A 25260-nucleotide genomic window follows, 5' to 3' on the forward strand; every position below is an offset into this window, starting at 1 on the left:
TGGAATCAAAATATGGCTTGTTTTACTAGCTGGGTCACAGTAAAAAATTTTTAAAACCATATACTTTCGACATTGGATCTTAAAAGTGGGTTTTGGCAATTGAATAAAACGCCCTATCCATTTAAAAAATATTAAACAGAATCAATATGACTTCTGCAAATATATTAGTTCACACATTTCAACAGTCATTCAATTCCTCATGTTAGAAATTTATAAATAGGACAAAACAAACAGAATTTGTTTATCATAAAAGCCATATTTATAACACCAAATTTTACATCAGAAGTTTATTTCATTCTTCATAAAATAAGTGAAATGTAAAACTTAAACAAATACACAATAGAAATATTAAAAATTCTCACACAAATCTTTAGCTAAAAAAAAGCCATACCATTGGGTATCAGACTCCCTACAATTAAATACAAAGACAGCTGTCACTTCCAGAAGTTATTACTGTTACTCTGAGCTCATAGGAAACAACTGAGAATATTGAAATATCCTGGAATTGATGACATTTAAATTGCACAAAAATTTGTATACACATAGAGGAACATTTTGAAAACTGATTCTGATAAGCTATACAGAAGTTGAGATTGAGCTCTCTATAGCCCACTAAAGCAAATATTTAGATAAATATATATTCACAAAATCCACCAGCTGTTAAAGGGAATGAAAATTCTATATGTATTAGGGACACTGATGCATCAATTTGCATGATTCCATTTTCAATCAGACGTCTGTGGTGTTTGATGATACCACTAATCGTCAAGAGCCTTTTATGATAAAGCATTTTTTGAAAATTGGAATGGTGCAAATCAATGCTAAACACAATTTTTTTTTAGAAAACCTCTTTACAATTCCTTTATATCTAGCAATAATCATATAAATTATCATCACCATTATCAATACAATTAGAATAATCTACTAGTCACATTATCAATCATTTTTTGTAATGGATATAAAAGGATTTACAAAATAAATATATATATAAATAAATATACGCCAAATATCTAAGACATGATCTAAATATACTTGCTACAAATATAAATGTGTATAAAACAGAAATAACTTTTATTTCATTATCATATTATCTGGATAAGAAGAACTGATTCTGAAAATGATTTGATCATTACAGTTGTCTGATTATTATACAGTAAAAGTACCCATAAATTTAGTTTAACTGGCCATTCAGATTGCTGTATTTCATACCATTAAAGGGATTGTAAAGAAGTTTTTAATTTTTTTTATGTGTATCAGGGACACTTATGATATCAATTTGCATTAATCCAATTTTCGATCACATGTATGTTTCCTGCAATTCCACTAAAAATAAGTGTTTTAAGATGTCTCTAATCACGAAAGGCCTTAAGTGACTAAGTCCTATCATTTACTATGGTCAGAGATCGTAAACTTTCATGTGTATAGTGAGCACTAATAGCATCAATTTACATCCTTCTAATTTATAGTAAGATTCCTCGTGTGATTTCATAGATAGCTCTGATAGCAATTAAAAGATAGTAAAAATCTCCCTACAAGTTCTTCAACACAGTTTTCTATCTTATTTTTTCCTATTTATCAATTATATTATTTCTGATTAACTGATAGCAATCGTAGTAAATTTTATTCTCAGTATCCGTAAATATGCAAGTTCTGTAGAAAAAAAAATGTAAACTTCATATAAAAAACTGAAGGGTAACAAAATGCCACATAAAAAACATGATTTGGGCAGTGACTTTTAAAAGTTGGTGGTTCTTTCACATATACATATAATAGTAAAAACAATTTTAAACTATAGTACCAAAATGAGTTTTAAAAATTATACAAAACTATGAAGACATGGCCAATAAACATGATTTAAGCTATTTGGGATTTTCAGTGAGAAAAACATACTCTTCGTTAGCATAGTTTTTATAATATGTAATCTACACTTTAAGGAGTTGACAAGAGGTTTTCTAAATTTTGTATGTGTATCACGGATTCTGATACCATCAATTTACACCATTACAATTGTCAATCAGACATCTGTGTTTTTTGCAATTTTCCTAAAACTAACTGTTTGATTACTAATTGCTAAATATGATTTATCACTATTAGTGGTGTCATCAAACATTAGTTTTATTTAAATTGCAGGAACCAGAGACATCTGATTGACAATTGGAATGGTGCAAATGGATGCCATAAAAAAATTAGAAAACATCTTTACAATCCCTTTAATATTTTGACCAATATTGGTTCATTCAATTCCACTGAGAAATTAAAGTTCAAACTATTTGGCTCCTGAATCTTTATAGCATAAACACTTTCTGATATGGTTAAATCAAGTTCAAAAACAATCAAATCTACTACAAATTGGAACAAAACTAGCCTAAATACACAATTATTGTTTTAAAATACAATAAAATTATTTATTTACAATAATATTTACATATATTCTAATAAATAAATTTTGATTTGAACAGAAACTAAATAGGTCCTAGGTAGAAAAACAATCTTTCTTAGCATTGTTCCAAGTCAAAAAGGTAAAAGGCTGTGACAACAGGGGCCTTATTCTGGAAAACCTAACTTAAGATGATTTTAGTCTTGCAATCATCTGATTGGTCAAACACTAAAATTAATTTCAAATCTGTTTTATTATCCAATCAGATTACTGTATTTCTTAAAATCTGGATTTCATCTGATTTAAGTTTTCGAGATAAGGCCCCTGATCATCAAGAAACACTGCTAATCAAAATTCTCTTAGAGATTTCTCAAGTACCCCCTACAGTGTTTACTGGCACCTACCAGAGGAACCAATGATATAATTATCATTATAGGTAATAAAATGAAAGCCATGAATGACTTTACTATCTACTAAATTCAAATCATTGCACCGGGTTTGAAATATTTTGATTCTGGCAAGCATGTGAAGCATCATTAAATTTCAAACATATAATAACATGGCCAATCAAAATTCTTCTAATGCTTTGGGCACTTGAACTGTTCTTTTGTTGCTGATATGCGAATCTTCAGTAAAATCATGTACCCGTCCTTTCAAGACAAGATTATTGCATCTTTTGATTATGAAAATCAAGCCAGTTTGTCATTTGTTGATGATTGTTTTCTTTGTGTGCCTGTGATACAACAAGACTCCACATAGCGTCATCATCCAATAAGGGTCGTTCTTTTTCTATTTTTAACACATTAAATATAAGAGCCTAATCATGTATTGTTTGGTAGATTAAATTTAAAAAATTCGATCATTGTTAATTTTCAAAATACAGAAGTATGTTTAACATAACCTTGCCATAACACTAAAATAAAGACTAATTTGGGGAACTATGTGATACTACAATGCTAAAGAGATAACTTTTTATATCATAATTTTTCATTTCACCGTTAATGTAGCTTTAAATAACATAGTTTATCTAAAAAGATATTACATTAAGATTAACATCTAGTCTACATTTCTACAATCTCAATAATTTGAAATAAATATTAGATCTTAAAAGAAATTTTGACTAAAAACTTCTTAGAAAAAATTAATCTCCTTCCTTTTACTTCTGTACATTTGGTAATGGTAATACTGTTAAATTCAAAATCAAAATGTCTTAAAATGGCCTTAAAGAGACATACCGCTTTATTTGTAGGTTGAACAATTTTTTTTGGCTAAAATTTGTGAAAATTATACACCAAAATCTAGAGAAATGTGTCCCTTAATGTATCTGAAAGTTTAACTAAAAAAATCCAGCCGTTAGGTGATTACTTAGATATAAATAGTATACTTTATTTTCACGTATAATTTACGTTTATAATAAACGTTTTTGATATTGAAATTTTTCACAAAAAAAGCGGAATACCCCTTTAAAATCAACATTGACTCATTCACAACACAAACATCACACAAATCTACCACAATCTCCTAAAATTTCATTTATTATAATTCAGGAAATGGCTCCAATTTACACTTAAAACGTGCGTTAGTTTATCAATTATAAAAAGTTATTTGCTATAAAGTTTCATGTAGATAACTGTTAATAAAAAGGTGGTTTATAAAAGATAAAGTGTAAGTTAAAAGGTCAATATTAAATTCAAAAAGAAAATTTCAAGCGCAGTCAATTACGACATAGGCTATGTCCATCTTTTCTCATAAAGAAAGATAAGATTTACTTTTATTGATAAAATTGACTATTTTGTGTATACATGATCAAAAAGTTGGTAGAAAATTTGCAAAGAATACGTTAAGAGTATTCAAAAAAAGAAAGCTTCAGACAATAAAATTTAAAAGCCAGCAATATCACAAGAAGAAATAAATATTGATTTGAGAAACTATAAGCCAATAAAAGAAAGAATAGGGCATAAAATATAAACATAGTGTACATACGTCGATACAAGATAAAATACATGAAACATAATTATCTGAATAATATCAACATCTAATAAACCTTCCCGACATCGCGGTAACACTCGCTTTGGAGCATCCGCAGGCTCCTCAAATTTACCACTTTTGTAAAAATTTTCTAGCATTTTGTCCTTTTCAGCGTAACGTTCGTACATCCATTTTGTTAGTCCTTCTAAATCACGAGGTATTTCAGAGACGGGATAGGCTCGATAATGTAAATAACAGTCTGTCGGTGGGTGCCATCCAATGGCACACCCATGGGCATCTAGAGCTTTACCCTCAGGGTAACCAAGTGTTACGTCGATAATCCATTTTAATGGTCTGGCATGAGATTCTTTGTCCTCTGCAAAAAAATTTAATAGAACCAATAGAAAACGTTATTAAAAGAAGTAAGATACAAGTCAATGTTGAAAAATGAATATCCCACAATTCCTCACATAAAGTAAGAAATTCTTTTATAAAGCCAAGCATTTGATTGGTTGAATATCATATGACCCTATTATAAAAGCATAACAATTTCATCAGATCATGGATGGCAAATGGAGTCACCTTCAGAAAACATGTGAAACAAGATATCCAGACTTGTAATTTAATCAGATAGGGAATGTTTTCTAGTCAAGAGATTATTGATACAAACTGCACTACTGCAGGACATTTTTCACATAAACATTCTACTTTGTCATCAAATTATACTTAAAACAAATTATTTCAAACCAAAACCAAAATGAAAAACGAACCTAATAATTTAGCTTGATCTATATCCACAGCACCTATTGTGTCTATAATAACTTTGATAGCTCCTGTACGGGGTAGAGTGGAGTGATTTAAAATTGGATAACCATTCTTTTTACCATACCTATAATAATATCATATTTCAACATAAATCAAATAATCCTTCACTGGCATATCAGAACACAACTTCTATAGACACAAGAGAAGAACCACATTGAAATGGTGAAAGTAATAAATATTCTTGAAGTATCTATCCATAATAATTGTTTTATCTATCAAGACTAATAAATAAGTCTAATATCAAGAATACAAGAAACAGATGTGAAAAGGTAGGTCTTTTTTTTACACCCTAAATCGTTCCTGGGGTTTGAAATACATGATTAATTCATATTGAGATAAGTAGCTTCCATTTAACAACTTCTATCTATCTTTAAAAATTTCCTTTGATACATATTTTTCATACTTGGGGTTTAAAATAAAAGCTATTTATTCACACCAGAACAAAGTGCACCATGCTCACCACAATAAGGTGCTTTAGACTTCAACAAAGGGTCAACGTTGGAATTAGTTAATCAGACTTACGCTTGGCTACTTTCTAGCCTTTTTCGAAGAAAACCACCTTCGGGGAAGAGAACGATCCATTTCTTTTTTCGGGGTAAATAAACATCAATGAGATGTTTTTTAAACTGTTCTAACTGTCCTAGACGTGTGGATTTCCCCTACAATAAAAAACACATTGCTGATGATAAAAGAACTTTATATCCAATGAGGAGAATCGAAGCCTCAACATGTAATTGCCTAGCAGACGACAATCCAACTTGCTTCCGACAAAGATATTTCACTTCCAAAACAGTGTTCCAAACCAATGTTAAAAGGATATGATATGAGTAATGCAAACAATCATTTTAAAATTTCCACTGAAAATTCCACTACAATTCATTTGAAAAACATATTTTACCTGAGCAATAAAGAAATCTCCACGACACATTGAAACCAAACCAAAATTAGTATATTTAAATATCTTATCCATAACCCATAACACTTGACCAGACACCAGATTTTTAGCGAATAATGCTGTCATGACTAGAGTTGTATCACTGGTAGATTGATGATTGACCATAAATACAGTCTCTTCATTTTCTAAACTACTCAAATCATCACCTGCTTCTATCACTGTAAATGCAAATAGTATAGGTCAGTAAATGTCAACATTATATTTTCTCCTGTATATCTGTTAACAAGTCATAATTTCTTGCACATAGTTTCCTTTCAGCACATCACTTACCCACAAAACCAATCAAAGCAATAATATACTTCTACTCAAAAAAAAACAATGGAAATAAAAATTTGTACATGGTTTTTATTTAGTATTTAGAAGATTTTTCATTTAATATTTTTTGATTATTAATCGATTATTGATCAGTAGCATGCCGTCGATAATCAATCTCAAGTTGGTAATCAATGCCAAGTCATGCACATTCTGGTTCGATTAAAAAAATATTTCTCTTATAACTATAACTTATGACTAGTGCAGTACACTATTAAACTATGTAACATCTGGAAGTAATGTATTAATAGTCAATTCTAATTATCATATTTAGCAATTTCCAGCTGACCTCGAGTCATTGTGGTATTCCAATTATTCAATATTACATGATTACCAATTCAAAACACACAAGTCCTTTTAGATGTAACAGTTTTTCCAAACTGAGAAGGCTTTTCAACAGACATTTTTACAAAAAAATTTAGTTATTGATTGATATAAAACTATCATTCTCAGCAAGTTTAAAATAATAGGTACCCATTTCAAGAAAAGAGGAGTATTTAATGGATAGAAATTTAAAATTTGGGGTCTAGAGATTTAATTTCTTTTAAACAATATATAATATCATATAGATATCAAATTCCAATTCAGTCTTTAAAGCAACATAAATAACAAAAAATACCTTTTAAAAAGAATAAAAAAAAAAGAGAGAGGAATGTGGGCATGTAATTTGTAATATGGAGAGTAATTATTTTTATAGATTTAAATACATTTAAAGATGTTATACACCTTAAAAAAAAACTGAAATTTTTACCTCTATATCCTCCAGTATAATGCCAGGTGGCCACCATAGCTATCAGACCTTTAAACAATATAGCATCTAGTCTCCAGAAGACATCAGGGGCTAAAACCCTCAATGGTTGTAGTAGAATAAACCAGACCAGAAAGGATGGTATTGTGTAGAAATTGGTGGCTATAAATATTGTCAGACGTAAAACACCTCGAATTATTTCCCTTAACATCTTGATAGGATAGGCTGGAGACTGAAATGAAAATGAAATAAATGGTGTTTTATTTCTTACTTTTGGGCCATGCAGTGTGCAATGAGGGAAATTTTGTCAGGACAGCAGCATTGTCTTACTTATGTTCAATTTCCAAATTTTCAAATCCGAAGGAATCATCTGAGAATGATTACTAGAAAGACCTTCTTATTTACAAAACAAAGCATTGTTTAAGATTTCTAAGGATGCAATTTCTTAAACTAAAGCTGCAAAAAAATTCCTAATAAGTGTATCAAAGTATTTTGAGATCATTTTTTAAATGATACACCTCAGCAGATTTACTGACTGTCACTTTATTATATCTGCTCGTAGCCTCTCTTTATAATTTTTAAGGTACTGTCAATGACAGTATGAAATTTTCTCTTATACATTTATTTCAATTGCCGATACTATCAATGAGTAAACTTAAATCAATAGACGTCAATCCACACAATCCATTCTTATTTTTTTTTACATGCTTCATTTTACCAAAAAAAGTATTCAATAAAAGTATGAAAGTAAAACTGCTCCATTGTATGACTATCAATACACTTATTTTAGTACCAGTATTTAATTCAATCAAGCATGTCGTTCTATTAGCAAGATATAAAAGGGTATTATTATCAGCATATGTTTATAATAGAATATTATGAGACTAAGGTTTATGTATAAGCCTATTATTGATTGTCACTAGCAATTTCTGCTCAATTGTGCTTTTGGTTTCTTTGCTTAGGAATTTATGGTCATACATAAAGTATAATATCAATATGTTTGTACGTATCACATTACCATGATCTAGCCACTTCTGGTCATTTATGATTTTAGCTTTATGTAGCAGATGCATATGTTGTCACTTTATCTTCTACCAGTATTTTTTTTAGTACATTGCACATAAACAATGCGTTAGGTTAGGCTTAAATCTAAGAACAGTTTTGAGTCTAGAAACATTTATATTATATAACATGTAATCTTAGGTTAGTATATAATCATCCTGTATTTTATAATTCGCATGTAAAATGATCATAACAAAACCATTGTAAATCTACAGCACACCAAAACTAACATCTTACCAATATAAAGATTGTTTTAAAACAATAAACCAAGGCCACTCAAGGCCAAGGGTTCAAGGAAGAACACAAAACAAAACCAGCAGCTGAAAAATTCCAGGCACTTCTTTTTTCTTCGAATTTTTTCTTGAAAAACTGACACCTTGATCGCAATTAAAATCAGTTAAGTATCTATCAAAATAATATCTTGATAGTGTATCGTCGTTCTTATGGCTTCTGTTGCCGATTAAGAGTCATAATTAGTTAATTTGCTTGACAACAAATTAATTTATTTTTGACAATTAAAAGAGAGAAGAGTCGCGTCCCTTAAATAATCACATTTGGCCATGTGTAAATTCTGATGTCACTGACTCAATATGTAAACGAATCAGGATTTTGCCTCAAATTTACACACCTACACTCAAATTTCCAAAAAGACTTATTTTCAAAGAAAATTTCATAGATCAAAAATGTGATTTTAATAAAAGTATTCCTTATGCGGTGAAATAATGCTTTGTTTTTTTTAGACTATGCCGATTATTTTTATGACCAATAAACGGTGATGACCGTATTTGTTTCTATGAAATTCTGCATCCCCTAATCTTTTTATTTTTATGCTTTTAGACAATTTTCTATGTATTGATATCTTTTTTTTTTCTCAATCTAAAACTATTTAAACTGTAAAAGATAGATTTCTTCTAGGTTTTTTTTGTAAGAATGAAATCTGATAATTTCATATTATTAAATTTAGTACGCTATAGCAAGTCACGTGACTAATATTTACAACGACACCGCCATAAACGTGTGTCCTAAAAATATAATTTCAGCATATGTCAATAAAATTATTGAAAATTTCAAATATAGAGGTAAAAATCAAGAATTGTTCTATCCAGTTATGTACAGGGATGGTTTTAGTAATGCTTGAAATCACTGTGAACCTTGATACATGAAAGTTTATAAAATAAGGGCTTAAATTGGGTGGAGTTTGATATGTTTTATATTTTGAGAGGGGGGGGGGGGGGTGGCTTTAATGCTAAATTCTTGGAAGAGACATACCTTTTGTTTGAGAAAATGTCTTGCGTCCCTTGACTGTTCATTTATGGCAATAGAACTAATATGTCAAAAGTGTACTGCTGTTTTAAGATCTCTTACCAAAAATTATGTTTGTTATTACAGAGTTTCAATCTAAAACTACTTGCATCCTGTTTCAGAATTTCATCAGATTGTCTGGGAAAGAAGGTAGAAGAGTCTAGATTGTTACCAAGTCATTCACATCAGCTCAAAAGAGCTATTTATAATAACTTAGTTCGACCGTTTAAGTTAGAGGAACATCAAAATGGTTTTAGCAGATTTGGGTCGTAAAATTACTTCAGCTTTGAAGTCGCTGAGTAATGCTACCATTATCAATGAAGAGGTAGATTTCTAATTTTATATTGTGAAATATTCTGCGGTAAATATTTTGATAAAACCCAAATTGAGTTGAGTACACGGTGTATGCAAAATGTACATAACCATAGTAGGCATTTGTTGTAAATTTCGTAACTTTCTTTAATCACAGCTGAGTAATTGAGCCCTTATTTAAACAGTGTGATAATCAAACAATGTTATAAAATGATGTATTTTGTTTCTAGGTTCTAAATGATATGTTAAAGGAAATATGTCGAGCTCTGATGGAAGCTGACGTCAATATTCGACTTGTGAAATCACTCAGAGAAAATGTCAGGTAAGTGAAGGACACAAATAAACATGTTTCAGATTCAGTCATAATATTTTTATTTCATCAGTGGAAATATTTATTTTATTTCCTATTGTACTGTAATAATCCAAGGTAATTTTTCAGATGATTTTCTGATTTTAAGAGGAAAGCAGTCAGACGAGTAGAAAGGTTTAAAGGCATTCTTTAGGGACAACAATTTTACATTGTCAATACAGAAATTCACGCAGTATTCATTGAGCTGTTGTTTTATTTTTCAGATCAGTGATAGATTTTGATGAGATGGCTGGAGGTTTAAACAAACGTAGAATGATCCAATCAGCTGTGTATAAAGAATTAGTTAAAGTGAGTAATATGAACAGTAACTTGTTATTTCATACTTATACAGAAGATAAAATAAAAATCTCAAGTAATAATATTACCCTTAGCAAGTTTTATGTACAGATCTTGATTGAAATGAAGGGTTACCTGACTCCTATATATTTTGAGTTTAGGCCCAAAAATGCCCGATTGTTGCCTTAAAATTAAATGTACATTAAATTTGTGGAAATAAATAATAAATGTTAAAAATGTAAAAAAGCTCTTATAAATAATAAATTTGCCCTCTCGCCATGATGAAAAAAAGGCCTGTAAAACAGACTATTTATTTTGTATGGCCTTAACTCTGCTAATGCGAAATGAGATATATCTGTAAAATGTAAGTACCATGGTTCTAATTGAAATATATTCATTGTTATCTTTCAGTTGATTGATCCAGGAGTAAAAGCATTTCATCCATCAAAAGGAAAGTCCAATGTTATTATGTTTGTCGGTCTACAGGGAAGTGGAAAGACTACCACTTGTACTAAGGTAAGAGCTGTCTTTAATCTGACTTATATTATTAAACACATTTCTCTCTTTTATTTATAAAGCAGATCTCTTTATTTTATGACTAAAGATTCCTTGACAGTTGGAAATCGAAAGAGACTAGGCTAATGCCACTGTCCTGGCAAAATTTCTTTTCACTGCATACCTCATAGCATTGCCTGTCTTCATTAAGTTCATTGACCCAATTGAGTGCAGAAGAATAGGATGTTAAACTCCATTCATTTCATTTCTTTATGTCATGAAGTAAATCTATTTATTTGTGATCTTTACCAGTGTTTTTCATGGAAGTTTTCACTCTTAAAACAAGGTCAAAATTTCTTTGTGAATCTTTGTGAAACAATATTCAAATCATATCAATATTGAAAAGGTTAATCAGAAGAGATTTTTTTTCCTATTTTCAGTTAGCATATTACTATCAGAAGAAGGGTTGGAAAACATGTTTAATTTGTGCTGATACTTTCCGTGCTGGAGCTTTTGATCAGTTGAAACAGAATGCTACCAAAGCCAGAATTCCTTTTTATGGCAGGTGAGTTGATTGTAATAATAACATCTTTATTTTTCAGTTTCATTTGCTTGTTATTGTGATAAGACCACCAATCCTCAGTCCCTTGATAAATATTATTGTTATCTTAGAAGTTACAATATTTCTTATAACGAGGCTTTAATGATTAATTTAAATTAAGGCTTTGTCACATAAATTAAAAAATTCCATACCAATATGTTGATAGTGATATTGATTTAACATATTAAGTTCCATTGTTTGTATTGTTTATTACTAGTTATTCTGAGAGTGACCCAGTTATTATTGCCCAAGAAGGTGTTGATAAATTTAAAGAAGAGAATTTTGAGATTATCATTGTGGATACTAGTGGTCGACATAAACAAGAAGATTCTTTATTTGAGGAAATGTTACAAGTTCATCAGGCTGTTGTAAGTAGAGTTTAGAATTAAAAGAATATTGCTGTCTTGTATTTCCTTGTACCAGCTTTGATTCAATAAAACAAAAAGTGTTTCTTAGTGTTTTGATGTATTCTACTGAACTAGTGGTGTCATAATAATATGTTACTGAGAAGACAAAATGTTTTGTGAAAATAGAAAACTTAATGTTCGATAGCTTCAGATTCTGTTTTAAGATTTCTGTATATATCTAGCAAAGTATTACTTACTTGTTTTTGTTTCAGACTCCTGATAATGTAGTCTTTGTTATGGATGCTTCTATTGGTCAAGCTTGTGAAGCTCAAGCCAGAGCTTTTAAAGATAAAGTAGATGTTGCTTCAGTTATTATAACTAAATTAGACAGTCATGCTAAAGGTGGTGGTGCTCTTAGTGCGTAAGTAGATCTTTATGTACTTTAATTTGATAGTGGGATAAAAAATTGTCAAAAATGTGTAAATCTTATCAAAATGCAGATCTGGTAGTTAAAGTAGTAATCAGCACATCATACGTTTAGCTTGTTGTTTCAATTACTATTTATTCTACCTCCAAACAATCTGAACTGGTCTTAATCTTTTGAAACCTACCAAGACGTGCAATTTTCTAGGATAGTAAAAGTTGGCCAATACACATATACATTTAGCCAATTACTCCCTTTATAATTTATAGAATTCAGCATATACTTTGTCTGAAATGAAGTAAAAAATTAGTTAACATGTAATATTAATAGGTTCTGTTGATATACTTCAGTGTTGCAGCAACTAAAAGTCCAGTTATATTTATTGGTACTGGAGAACATATTGATGATTTTGAACCATTTAAAGTTCAACCATTTGTCAGTAAATTATTAGGTACGTTCTTCTTTTTCACCTTAAGTAAGTCAATTTATTGCTTGGACAGTATATTATAACAATATTATTATGTTTTTCTCCCCTCTTAGTTCTCAATATAATAATGACTGAGAAATAAAATATATTTCTACATTGCTTATGAGTTATAATTATGTTGACCCTACATACATGTAATATTGAATGTATTTGATTCTATATATTCTGCTTTTATTTAAGGTATGGGTGATATAGAGGGATTGATAGATAAAGTGAATGAATTAAAATTAGATGATAATGAAGAATTGATGAAAAAATTAAAGCAAGGTAACTTTAATTGAACAAGTTATAGTATTTTTGTATTTAAGAAGTGGGCAGAGGAATCAAAGAGAGTAACCATTATTTTTCCACTCTGATGATGAAAAAGTGGAATAGGGTCTGATTGACATTGACAAAAGAAAGTGACTGTACAGTTAGTTGCACTGTTGAATTGGAAATCTAAACTAGAAAAATGGAAAACTGGAAAAAAGTGCACTACCCTGATGTAAGCCCCATTGTGTCAGTGTTACACCACCTGTATCACTGTGCTGTGACAAACACCCCACCCATCTACAACTCCACCCCAGGGGCTTCACAGTGATTTTAGTAGTGGGGGTGGGGCTGACAACTTAGGTTGTGGTATTTCTACCCCAGGTCTGGGGACTTTCCCTAGGGCTTTTGAGAGTGATTAACACTCAGTGAGTTGCCCCATTACAGATTCCAAGGTAGCACAGTATGATTTGGGTGTCAACTGTCATATATAGTGACATGCATTTTAAAAAACATTTTGAATGGTCTAGTATATTTTCATTGGAATTTTTTATAAAAATATATCACACTCAATATGAAATAGCCTAATGTTTATTTCAATTGTTAATCACCTTTTCCTAATTTTGATAAAAATTTTGAGTAAAATTTTCAAATATTTTAATGCTTTTTTTTCGATGACTTGAAGCTTTTTACTAACCCAACTTTTACACTATATCTTAGGTCAATTTACATTACGAGATATGTACGAACAGTTTCAAAATATTATGAAGATGGGACCATTTAGTCAAATTATGGTTGGTATCAATTTCTGTTTTTTTCTCATCTAATTAATTAGCACTAATTTGCAGATGAGTAATTCTTGATGAGCCGATAAATGAATTAACTCCCTTGGAAATGATTTTTTTTTAAAGATTACCTCATTACCTCCCTTGCTTTGAATTAAGATTTCTGTGGAAGTTATTATTTATGAATTCAAATTTTCAATTTAATCTTTATTACTCAAATTGATTATAAATATTTAAAAAATTTATGTTCTCTCCTTATGACCTTGGCTAGTGCTTCTACAGGAGGGTATCTTCTATTACACCCAATACTAGGTCCAATTAGTTTTTATCTGTAATGCCATCAATTTGTTTCAATTTTAGGGTATGATACCTGGGTTTAGCTCTGATTTTATGACGAAGGGTACAGAACAAGAATCCATGGCTCGATTAAAAAAACTCATGACAATGATGGACAGTATGAATGATTCAGGTTTGTTCATTATTTAAGTAAAACTAAAATCTATTGTTGCCTAATTAGATATGAAGCATAATTCATATGGCTGAGTCTTGAATTGCTTTAATATCTGTTGTTGCTTTACTAGCTATGAAACATTATACAGGAATCATATTTTATGTGTCTGAATAAATCTTTCCATTTGTCTGCTGCAGTAAAACAAATGGCTAGTTCAGCAAGGGGGAAATGAAATAGGTTAACTTTGTCAAAGTTTTCAGCAGAATAAATGTTAAAGATCTTTAAGCATTTAATATTTTTAAAGCTAATGGAAATTTATCATGATACTTGGCTAAGTACTTAGGTTGTGATATTTACTGATTTGATAAATACTGATTTGAATCTTTTCATTGTAGAATTGGACAGTGTGGAAGGTGAGAAATTATTTTCACGTCAACCAACTCGAGTGCAACGTGTAGCCAGAGGTTCAGGAGTGTCCATAAAAGATGTCAATGATCTGTTAAGTCAGTATAAGAAATTTGCTCAGATGGTTAAAAAGATGGGAGGCATCAAGGGATTATTTAAAGGTGGTAAAGGTAAGAGGAAAATTGTTCTTACAAAGTCACGAACGTAGAACTATATATTTCCATCTGCCTGTTAAATTCAGTACAGTCTATTTAAGATTTTGAAACTCTGGTGGTGGACATGACTGTTGACTTAGCAATTGATTTCAATGGTCTTGGTTTTAAGCTCATAACTGTATTGGATCTTAGCTCCACTAAAATAAAGTATACCTGATATCATTCCATAACAGGTTGGTCCATTCACCTTACCTGGAATAATCAATGCAATCCATGACCCCCAATATTGTTTTATGTAACTAAGCAAATAATTTTATGTCAACACTCTACCCAATTATGCTACAGCCAGTCCTCAAAGAGATCTAACCTTGCCTTGCATATCATTCTTTAAATACCATAATGTGTATTTGTTGTAGGAGGTGATATCAGTAAGAATGTTAACCCAGCTCAAATGGCTAAACTCAATCAACAGATGGCTAAAGTTATGGATCCCAGAGTTCTACAACATATGGGTAGGTATTTCCTTGTCAAAGGAAGTTTAGTTTCAGTCTAAAAGTTTGTCTCTCAAACATCAGTATTTCAACAATATTAGAATGTTATGTTGTTTGAAGAATCCTTTCAGCTATGACTTAGTAGATAGCAGGAAGAAAATTTGACTGATAGGGTCTTTATCGAGATGGGGACCATTGATTTGTACCCAGGATAAAAATTGCTAATATTAAAATGTACTCAGAATAATTAACATTATGGTATATTTCGATACATGGATTTCTAGCAAGGGTGAAATTGATGATTGATGAAAGGGTCTGATAAGTCATTTATAATCTTGTTTCAATATTTCTAGGTGGTATGCAAGGCCTACAAAGTATGATGAAACAGTTTCAACAAGGTGCTGGCGGCAAGATGGGAAATATGTTTAATTGATAGTACTGTATCATATTAGTTTGGAATAGAATGAAATATCAAAATGTGTTAAAAGTGGGCTAAATTATGGTGAATTCTGGAACTTTGGAAGGAAAAGATTAGTTAAATATTTTCACCTTCAAACTTGCCAGAAAATCATCTCTCTAGAAGCCGAATTTCAGGAATTTGCTAGTTTATCGAATTATAACATTAATAATAACCTTGTTAATATGACCAGAGCACTTTAGATTATCACTCTTTTGTAAATATTGCTGAATATATCTACTCTGGGGAGGGTGGTGGTAGAATGAATATTTCTGTTAACTGTTGAACGTAAGTAACAAACTGGCTTATATTCAAAACAGTTTAATGAAGGTTGAAAAATTTTTTCAAAGAAATAAATTCTAGTTGATTTATTTCATTCTATTTATTGTAGGACATGAGAAATACTATTTGTTAAATTTTGAATATTTTTTGTAAATATATGTACTGATTGTAATAAACTCTTTAAAGTATTGAAACATTTTGACATTTTGTAAGGAGCAAGCCATCCTACATTGTAACATTGGCTTGTAGGGCCTACAAGCCTACATTAGTATTCACCAGAAACTGAAAGTAAAAATTCACATTTCCAAACTGAACGAAAATAGAAAACTCAAAATATTTCAAAACTAGTTCTTAAACATGTCAGATTTCTATCTTAAAATCATAAATTAGCCTCAAGTCAAAGATAACAAGTTTATTTCAACTTCTGAACAATCACAGCATTGATTAAGTTGGCTTCTGTTATTGACTGATTTTCATCACTTAATTCCTTATTTGGAAAGGTTGTCATCAGGATAAAGTTTGAACCGGAATATTGGGATCGATTTGACACAATGTAACTACGAATGTCACTAACTTTATGAGAATGATTGAATTTCGCAATAAGTCTACTTCCATCTGCTAATCGGATTTGTAAACTTGTGGTTGGTTGACTGTCGTCCACAGTAACAGACGTAGCACCTGCAGCAGATGCCCCAGAGGTACTTGGGGCATTACTAACAACTTTTGGGGTGGGACTTCCGAGGGTGTGACCTTCTCCACTGAATGCTTTCACAGGAACTTTAGGTTTAACATAATCTTCATTTCGATGATCTTCCATGTTAAGACTGACTTCACCACCCTTTGCCATCGATATCAGATCTCTAGGAACTTCTCCTTTAGATACAGAATCTAGAAATTCCTTATTAGCAGGATCTTTAAAATCCCTTAGATGTCCATCATCAACACTGAATCCATTCTTCCATAATTTTAACACCATATCCACTTGACTTGGTGCACGCTTCATTGCAGCTCCTTGCACCGTCTCTGAATCACTTTCTGTCTGGCCAAGTTTATATCCAGTTCCACGAAATGTTGAAAATCCTGGTTTTCTGTCTTCAGCTTTATCTACAACCTCTGCACCATGATCTTTTGCAGATTTAAATAAATTCTCCACAACATTTTTATCCTTTTTCTTAGGGGGTCCAATAACTTGTTGACCACTTCTCTCTGATCCACCAGCATAATACCTTTGTCCCTCATCATCTGAGCTTGAATCACTTACTTCTCCCTGTTGGAAGCCTGCTATGGTACCAAATCGAGAGTTTATAGCAGGTTTACTCTTTTTCTCTTTGGTTTCCATGGAGGAGGTGGTGCCAGATGCTGATTGTGGTGTTGGTTGAGATTCTTGTAGAGCTTCTTCCATCATTTCTACTGGCATATCATCATCTGGATCTCCATCCTCAAAATAACTGGCCGTGGCCATTTCTAAGTTCCAGGCAGCAGATTCTAAATAGAATCTGGCCCTCTGCTCCTCAACGCCTGTCACAGCCATAAAATGTTGAATTTGTTCTTCTGGAGACGACATTTTCGTTTCAATTTCACTATATCATGAATTCAGAAATTTTTCAGAGGAAATGATCAACCGGAAGTTGTTTTTCAACAGGTGGAAACGGTAGACTCCAATGTCAAGACTTTCTTTCAAACTGGATAATCCCGTCTTCTGTTCGGGATCCTTCGTTTTTTAGACAAAATTAATCATAAAGTTCTTATTAAATTACATAACTCTATGACCCTAGACTATGCCATATTAAATTGTGTAGTTTTATAAATATAACATCATTGTATAATCCAAAGCTGAATTCATTCTATGATGTAGATCTACAGCTACAGTCCTCTGCAACAAAGGTTTTTGAAATATCACGCGGTATTGCCGAATGCGTAACGGACTTTGAGCCGGAAGTTATAAATTGGACCATAGTAAAAAAACAAATAAGTTGCATAAAAGCTCAAAGTCCGTGCGTTGACAACTTTTCAGGTATATATTTTAGCAAAGCTTGCATCTGAACTCTTCCTTAACATTGAGCAAGGTCACTAGGAAAGTAGGTTGTAGTTTGCAATGATGACAATTTTATTACATCTATTTAACTTGCTTGGGATATTAGGTAAAACATAAGAAAAGGATGTGCTGAATCAGTTAGCAGACGAATTATTATCGATTACAATTTACATCATTAATGGTCACTGCTGGATTTTGGTTGTTTTAGATGAGCAGTTGTCAATAGGCTAGAAGTATTGGATAGGCCATAGGGCTACAGCTTGTAGCTACCATCTACATTCATTCTATGACTATCTATTCTCAGAGTACTCACTATGCTAACTTCACCTTATCTTGTATTGAACATTTATCTCTTTATTTGTGACCTTGGCCAGTGCTTTACATAGAAGTTTTTAGGAACTTCTTCACTCTTAACACCACACTCTTACTACTCTTAGTAAAGAAAGAAAGAAAAGAAAAGTACTAGTAGGTCTTCTAAACTAAGATTAGAATTTAGTGCTAACTTGTTGGCCCTATGATCAAATATTTGTAATGAATTAATGTTTACCTTTTAATTAATTTCAGTTAGTAGTATTAGTCAAGATGTGGCGCCATTCTTTGAAAGCTGTTACCAGACTTGCAACTGCAAACATGGCTGCCAAAACATTGGTCAAATCTAATAGACTAACTGCTCCAGCTTTGTCAGTACCTAGTCAAAGATTTATGGCTCAAGCACAAAATGCTGAAAATCCACCAGCTCTCAGAGATGATATGAAGATAAAATGTCCACCCACTTTCAACATGGAAAAAATGACAGAGCTACTAGACCACGATAACCATGAAATGAGGAAGAAATTCCGCAAGTTTGTTAGTGACCCTGTTATGATACCTCGTTATAATTTGACACTCAGGGAAGAAAGAGACGTTGCGTTACAAAGACTACAAAGAATATGTGATGCTGGTTTAATTTCAGTCCTTGATTTTAAAAATAATCCATTGAGAATTTTCGCCGCTCATGAACTAGCATCTGTAATTGACCCAGCCATGACAACTAAAATGACAGTGCAATTCAATTTATTTGGTGGAACAATCTTAAAACTTGGAACCCAAAGACATCATGATAAATTGCTTAAAGGTAAACACAAATTTTCAAGATGGATAGTCTGTACGCTACCCAAGAGTTTTGTGCATGTGTTAATTTTTACAAAACAAACAGGAAATATGACTGTAGTGGTATGTTGATTTGTCAGTTACAAATCATAGATATTTATTACCTTAGTCTCTTTTACCATGTGTTCTTGAAATGATTAAAAGATTCAAATGTAGATGTGTTAGGAATTTATTGCTTTCTTTTTTATTCTGTACAGGTATAGATAATTTGAATGATGTGGGATGTTTTGGATTGACCGAACTCGGGTATGGGAACAATGCAGTTGAAATGGAAACCACAGCCACTTATGATTCTGCTACAAAAGAATTTATTGTGAATACACCTTCCACTCTAGCTCAGAAATACTGGATCACAAATGGAGCTGTTCACGCTAAACATTGTATTGTCTTCTCTCAACTTATTGTTGATGGCAAAAATCATGGTAAGTACTTGTATTTGGGAGAGATAATTTGTAATTAAGTTGTTCGTTCTAAAGAAGTTATTGTGCTTTCATTGATTCTCTCTTGAGCATTGAAGTTCTTTGATAGTATCCTAGGTTCTGTTTAAAAAATTCAAACCATGTTATGTTTAGTAACACTTGTAATTGCTGACATCCAAATGAAATGATAGATGAAAATGGCTTAGAAAAGAACAACGGTGATACTGGTCTTTTCAGAAGTGCTAGACTAGACACAATCATTAAGTTCTTTGATCTACTTCTAGTGGCTAAGACAAATTATATTTGGTAGTACTTGTTATTTGCTGACATAAACTTAATCAAAATGAATGATAGAAAAACCTTTGGCGATTATTATCTGGTCTTAAGTGCTAGCCATAATTTACAATTTTGACAGGAATCCATGGTGTATTGGTTCAGATAAGAGATGACAATCTGAAAGTAATGAAAGGTGTGAGAGTGGAAGATATGGGATATAAGATGTCTGGAAATGGAGTGGATAATGCCAAGTTATTCTTTGATAATGTCCGAGTACCGAGAGAGAATTTATTGAATCGCTGGTCTGATGTTTCTGAAAATGGGGAATTTACATCTTCAATTGAGGGCATAAGAAACAGGTGAGATCGATAATTCAATAATTTTTGAATTCAATATTTCCAAATTTTGTCTTAAATCCATGTTTTGTATATTTCACAATATTTTTGATTACTGTACACTGTACTTCAGCATAAATGCATAAACTTTTTTGTTACTGATCTGTTTTCACTTTTGTAGATTTTTAACAGTAGCTGATCAGTTGTTATCTGGACGAATCTGTATTGCTTCTATGGCACAAGGTGCCAGTAAGGCCTCTTTAACTATTGCTATGAGATATGCAGCTACAAGACTCACTGTAGGTCCTAAAGGTAACTACACCAAATCTTTTCTTGATTAACCCTTATAGATGATAGTAAAGGTGGGCAAAGAGGTGGTATGGTTTTTTGATACAATAGAAAGTAGAGGAAAACATATATATAGTAAATGTGGGCAAAGACATGTTATGATGTCTATTTCAGCATTGTTGTATTTTGTGTAGAAAAAACCAAATAGTTTGCATATTGCACACACATCCATTTAAAACCAAATATTGTAGTAATTTTTGAATTGTGTTTTTCTTCCCAGGTAAATCAGACACACCTATCTTAGCCTACCAATTACAACAACGAGCCTTACTGCCTTTATTAGCTAATACTTATGCTATCAATTTTGGACTAGATTATGTAAAGGATCGATGGGCATTCCAGAAAGAAGATGGCTCAGAACATCCTGAGGTGAGTCAAATTTCTGGTACTAGTTGATAGCCATCTGTCAGGAATGTTTGAATATATTAGATTTTTTCCATTGTACTATGCAAGTTAGTTTACTGCAGACATTACTGTTTCGGCAAATTAGTTATGTAAATTTTAATCTTTAACTGTCATTTGCTTTGTACTTTTTTCTCAAGAGATGCATCATCTTTAAGAAAGAAAGAATAAAAGAGCAATAGTCAATATTACTTAAATGATTATTTTTCTAGGTTGTAACAATGTGTTGTGTAATGAAGCCAATTGCCTCATGGAATACAGAAGAGGTAGCATCAATTTGTCGAGAGCGATGTGGAGGTCAAGGTTATTTATCATGTAATAGGTTCGGTGTGTTTATTGGTCTGGCTCATGCTGCCATGACAGCTGAAGGTGACAATAGGTAAGTGTTCTGAATTAATTAAATGAAATGGAGCTATATTTCTTATCTGCACCTGAATAGGCAAATGGAAAATGTCATGCAGTGTCCAATAAGGGAAATTTTGCTTAGACAGTAGCATTAGTCTACTGTTTTTTGATTGCCAACTGTCAGCACATTGGGTCCCAGCCTCCACAGAAACACCAGTGATAAAATTCACAATAAACCATTGATTTGATTGTCTTGTTCTAGTGTATTAATGCAGAAAGTTGCTAAAGAAAGACTGTCTGTATTTAAACCAAGAAAACTAGAAGCACCGAAAGAGGATCTGTCCAGTTTCGAGTATTTACAATATTTATTGAATCAACGTGAACAAGTTTTATTTGGAACTCTGGGAAAAAAGATGATGGAAGCAGGAAAAGCAGGAATCTTTGAAACTTGGATGTTAAAAGTAAGTATGTTATGAATAAATTCAAAATCTATGGGAGCATATTTTCTGGAATTTACAATGGTCAAAATATTAGTGTTTCTAAGATACGTTTACCAATTTGTTAATTTTATACATTTTCATAAAATGATCATCTAAGTCAGTTTTAGAAAAGTGTTAGTATGTGGTTGGAGAAAACTCAATGTGTTTGGTTATTTTAAAACAGTTATAAGAAAGGATTTAATGTTTCATTTTGTGTTTATTTCTGCAACTTACAAGGAGATTCAATCACAGGAAAGACATGAAACAAAACGTCCAGGCTATCATATAGATCAATATAAGGCATTTGTATGCAATTTATTTTGTAGGAAAGTGATTTAGTTCAGGCTGCTGCCAGGTCGTTTGGTGATAGATTGATTAGTGATCAGTTTGCAGCCAGATTATTAGATGCTGATAAATCTTTACAACCAATATTAACTCAGTTATATCATCTATATCTGATTAATATCCTCGAGAAGAACCTAGGGTGGTTTGTTACTTCAGGTGTATTACCTGTCAAACTAGGAGCTCAGGTGAGTTCTCTATCTTACTTTCCAGCTTCTTGAGAGGTTCTGTAAAACAGTCCCTTAGAGTATTGGCTTCTTTAGTTGACATTATTTGTTGGGTAAGTCTTAACACATGGTTGTAAAGAGTTCTGAATCTATACAGTCAAAATCTTTCCTCATTATTTCAGTTAACCTAGCTGTTAATGGGTAGGGATAATCCAGGAAAGATCAATTATATGGGGGTATGGCTAAGGACCAGTTGGTAGAAAGGATCCAAATTAACCTAAGAGGAAACTAGTGCAGGGACCATAATGATGAATTGACCACTCCAAAATTGACTCCTCACTTTAATTTGTTGTTGATTGCCAATGAGAATCAAGGAAACATGGTTTAAAGTACATTTGCTATAAGACTTGAATTTGGTACTTTAGCTTGTTGTAAATAAGAGTTTGGGTCATTATATTTTTCAGGTGAACACTGTAGCAGGTGATTTATGTCGTCAGCTTTCACCACAAGCTTTAAATCTATGTGACGGTTTTGCTCTGACTGATACAATGCTATCAGCTCCTATAGCTTTAGATTGGGTTGATTATAATGTTGGTGATAATCAAGGAGAACTGATTCCAGAAAGTCGACTTTAAATTCATTACTGTTTCTTATACATTGCAGTTAGTTAACAATATCTTTGCACCTTCTGGAGCGGTTTATTTGAATTTTGTTGACAAAAATTACAATACAAATCTGAAGGGATTTCTGATGGTTAAGATGCAAGAACTTAACTTCTTACGCAAATCCTAAGAGGCCTTTCAACCATAAACAGTATCTGTGAACGTCATTTTCACGTGGAATAAATAGTTATTGAAACCTTGGAGATCACATATTGTCATTTTTCTACCTCTGATAAGTTTTAGGCTTTGCTCCTTAATGCCATTGATAATGTTTGCTAAGTGTATATTACTGTTATGATTTGGCTGATTTATTATGAACATGGAATTATTGTTGGAGTCTGAATTATATATTTATTATAAAGTGCTAATGTTGTGTGAATGAATATTAATAGATCAAATAATTTCTGCACTGTTGTGCAAGATTTAGAATTCCAACATCAACATATTAACAAGGTAGTGTGTACGGATGCAGTCAAAATAGAAGCGAATATTCAAGGTGAAGGTTCAGCATTTATGGAAATTTTTTTTTGATAAATACAAATTTTGAACACAATTTACATGCTCATGCATCTGCTTAAATAACTTTCTTTGTTGCTCAACTGGATCAAGATGATGTTAAGAATTAATTTCTCTATTTTTATGAAAACAGTAGTTGTACATATTTAACAGTTGTATATTTTGTTTGTTACTTTATAAAATATTTAAATGACAGACCTCATTATTTAATTTCATAAAACCCATTGTGTTGGCAGATTTCCGTGGCAACTCAATGAAAATTTATTTCTATACTATTCTGTTCTATCCCAGTGTTACCTTGGCAAGAAGTTAGCAATTTCCATCCCTCACTCTACTCTATGATTATTTGGGTGACCTTGACATATTTAGTATGGTAATCAGACAACTTTTGGCAAAGGGTGCCATGCCATCAAATTATGAAGATAACCCTATCAATTCTGATGGCCTACAAGGCAACTGATTTGCATAGTAACCATGACAACAAAATACAACAGGTTTTTTTAGAAAGGATTTATTATATTGATGTATGAGAGGAGGGAATAGTGAAAGAGATGAGGAGAGGGGAAGTGAAGTGAGGGGGAGGGTAGATTTAGGGTAAAGTGCACTATATATTGTAATATTTAAACAAACATAAATTGTGTCTCATCTCAAGCCATATCACACTGATAACAATAAATTACACACAATTATCACACACATTTACACACGAACCAAAATCATAAATCCAAGTCTCTCAATATATTTTTGAAAGGCTTTCTGAAAGGTCAGTGATGACAAGCAGAAGACAAAGCCATATTAGACCCTATCCTTCAACTGCGTCAAGAATTCTTCTCCCATAGATTCACACTTCGATAATAAAACATATGCACAATAAATCCTAAATATTCCAGTGAAGCCACAAAGCATTCTGAAATTCTCTTTCAGTCACATTATTTAATTCTTATAGCATTGCAAAGAAACAAAACATTCTTATAGCATTGAAAACAAACCTAGCATTCTTCAAGCATTGCAAAGAAACAAAGCATTCCTTCATTCTACATAATTCAATCAAAATATATCATTTCAATCACAGTCATCATAATAATATTTCATTAATAACAGTTGCACAAATAGAGGGTAGGAAAGTTCCAGCGTTGGAAACATGAATATATAATATATTATTCTGGGCTATTTACATATCTAAGGTTGATAAGGTATTCAAAACATCCAATACTCTAAATGACAGAATATGTTGTAGTTTTTGAAAGGCTAATTTTTTCTACTAGGCCAAAACCATAAAAATTCTTGCCATACCAATTTCCATACTTTGAAATAAACTGTTTTTGACTGCCACATTTACAGCAACTTGGACCATGGATGTCCCTTAAGATATTAACTGGTAACTACTGCTTTTGTTGTGAAAATATTAAAAATTTGGTCTTGGTGAAAGGGCTGATTCCTTATACAACTGTTGGATTTGCCCAATCAACAGTCACAGTAGAGAAGTATTTGTAGTTAAACACTAATACCAACATCTAAATCAAATGTGAATAAAGCTTTGACAGTCATGTAACAGATACCCCTTTTGTAACGAATAGACAATCCCACAAGGCGTAACATTGTGTGAACAGAGATTGGAAAATGCATGTTTGGGAGAGTCTTACAATATT

General features: G+C 31.8%; 4 protein-coding genes across 4 annotated transcripts; 2 read left to right on the forward strand and 2 right to left on the reverse strand.

The window, feature by feature from the left end:
• Window positions 1–4305: 4305 nt before the first annotated feature.
• On the reverse strand, window positions 4306–8732 carry LOTGIDRAFT_219893 (hypothetical protein; the record flags this gene model as incomplete). Its single annotated transcript, XM_009063357.1, has 6 exons — window positions 8485–8732; window positions 7189–7417; window positions 6069–6283; window positions 5693–5829; window positions 5116–5234; window positions 4306–4712 (listed from the first exon to the last, which is right to left on the reverse strand). The coding sequence occupies exons 2-6, from the start codon at window positions 7394–7396 to the stop codon at window positions 4306–4308; spliced, it is 1086 nt and encodes a 361-aa protein (XP_009061605.1). The 5' UTR covers window positions 7397–7417; window positions 8485–8732.
• A 1064-nt stretch (window positions 8733–9796) lies between these two features.
• Window positions 9797–15830, forward strand: LOTGIDRAFT_127402 (hypothetical protein; the record flags this gene model as incomplete). Its single annotated transcript, XM_009063358.1, has 14 exons — window positions 9797–9874; window positions 10092–10183; window positions 10435–10519; window positions 10919–11023; window positions 11443–11567; window positions 11821–11971; window positions 12223–12371; window positions 12725–12825; window positions 13042–13128; window positions 13831–13904; window positions 14256–14364; window positions 14742–14912; window positions 15323–15418; window positions 15751–15830. 14 exons carry the CDS (start codon window positions 9797–9799, stop codon window positions 15828–15830), a joined length of 1503 nt encoding a protein of 500 aa, XP_009061606.1.
• A 331-nt stretch (window positions 15831–16161) lies between these two features.
• Window positions 16162–17752, reverse strand: LOTGIDRAFT_219898 (hypothetical protein). The gene has a single exon (XM_009063359.1). It carries the CDS (start codon window positions 17698–17700, stop codon window positions 16549–16551), a length of 1152 nt encoding a protein of 383 aa, XP_009061607.1. The 5' UTR covers window positions 17701–17752; the 3' UTR covers window positions 16162–16548.
• A 1199-nt stretch (window positions 17753–18951) lies between these two features.
• On the forward strand, window positions 18952–23068 carry LOTGIDRAFT_127454 (hypothetical protein; the record flags this gene model as incomplete). Its single annotated transcript, XM_009063360.1, has 9 exons — window positions 18952–19285; window positions 19518–19742; window positions 20155–20374; window positions 20532–20662; window positions 20919–21067; window positions 21313–21479; window positions 21708–21906; window positions 22251–22454; window positions 22898–23068. The coding sequence occupies 9 exons, from the start codon at window positions 18952–18954 to the stop codon at window positions 23066–23068; spliced, it is 1800 nt and encodes a 599-aa protein (XP_009061608.1).
• Window positions 23069–25260: the final 2192 nt, after the last annotated feature.

Source organism: Lottia gigantea, assembly GCF_000327385.1.
Source record: "Lottia gigantea unplaced genomic scaffold LOTGIsca_57, whole genome shotgun sequence".
NCBI classification, from domain to species: domain Eukaryota; kingdom Metazoa; phylum Mollusca; class Gastropoda; family Lottiidae; genus Lottia; species Lottia gigantea.

Bases quoted from the DNA above. Each gene is read 5' to 3' on its own strand.
- LOTGIDRAFT_219898 (XM_009063359.1), bottom strand. From the start codon at position 17,700: ATGTCGTCTCCAGAAGAACAAATTCAACATTTTATGGCTGTGACAGGC.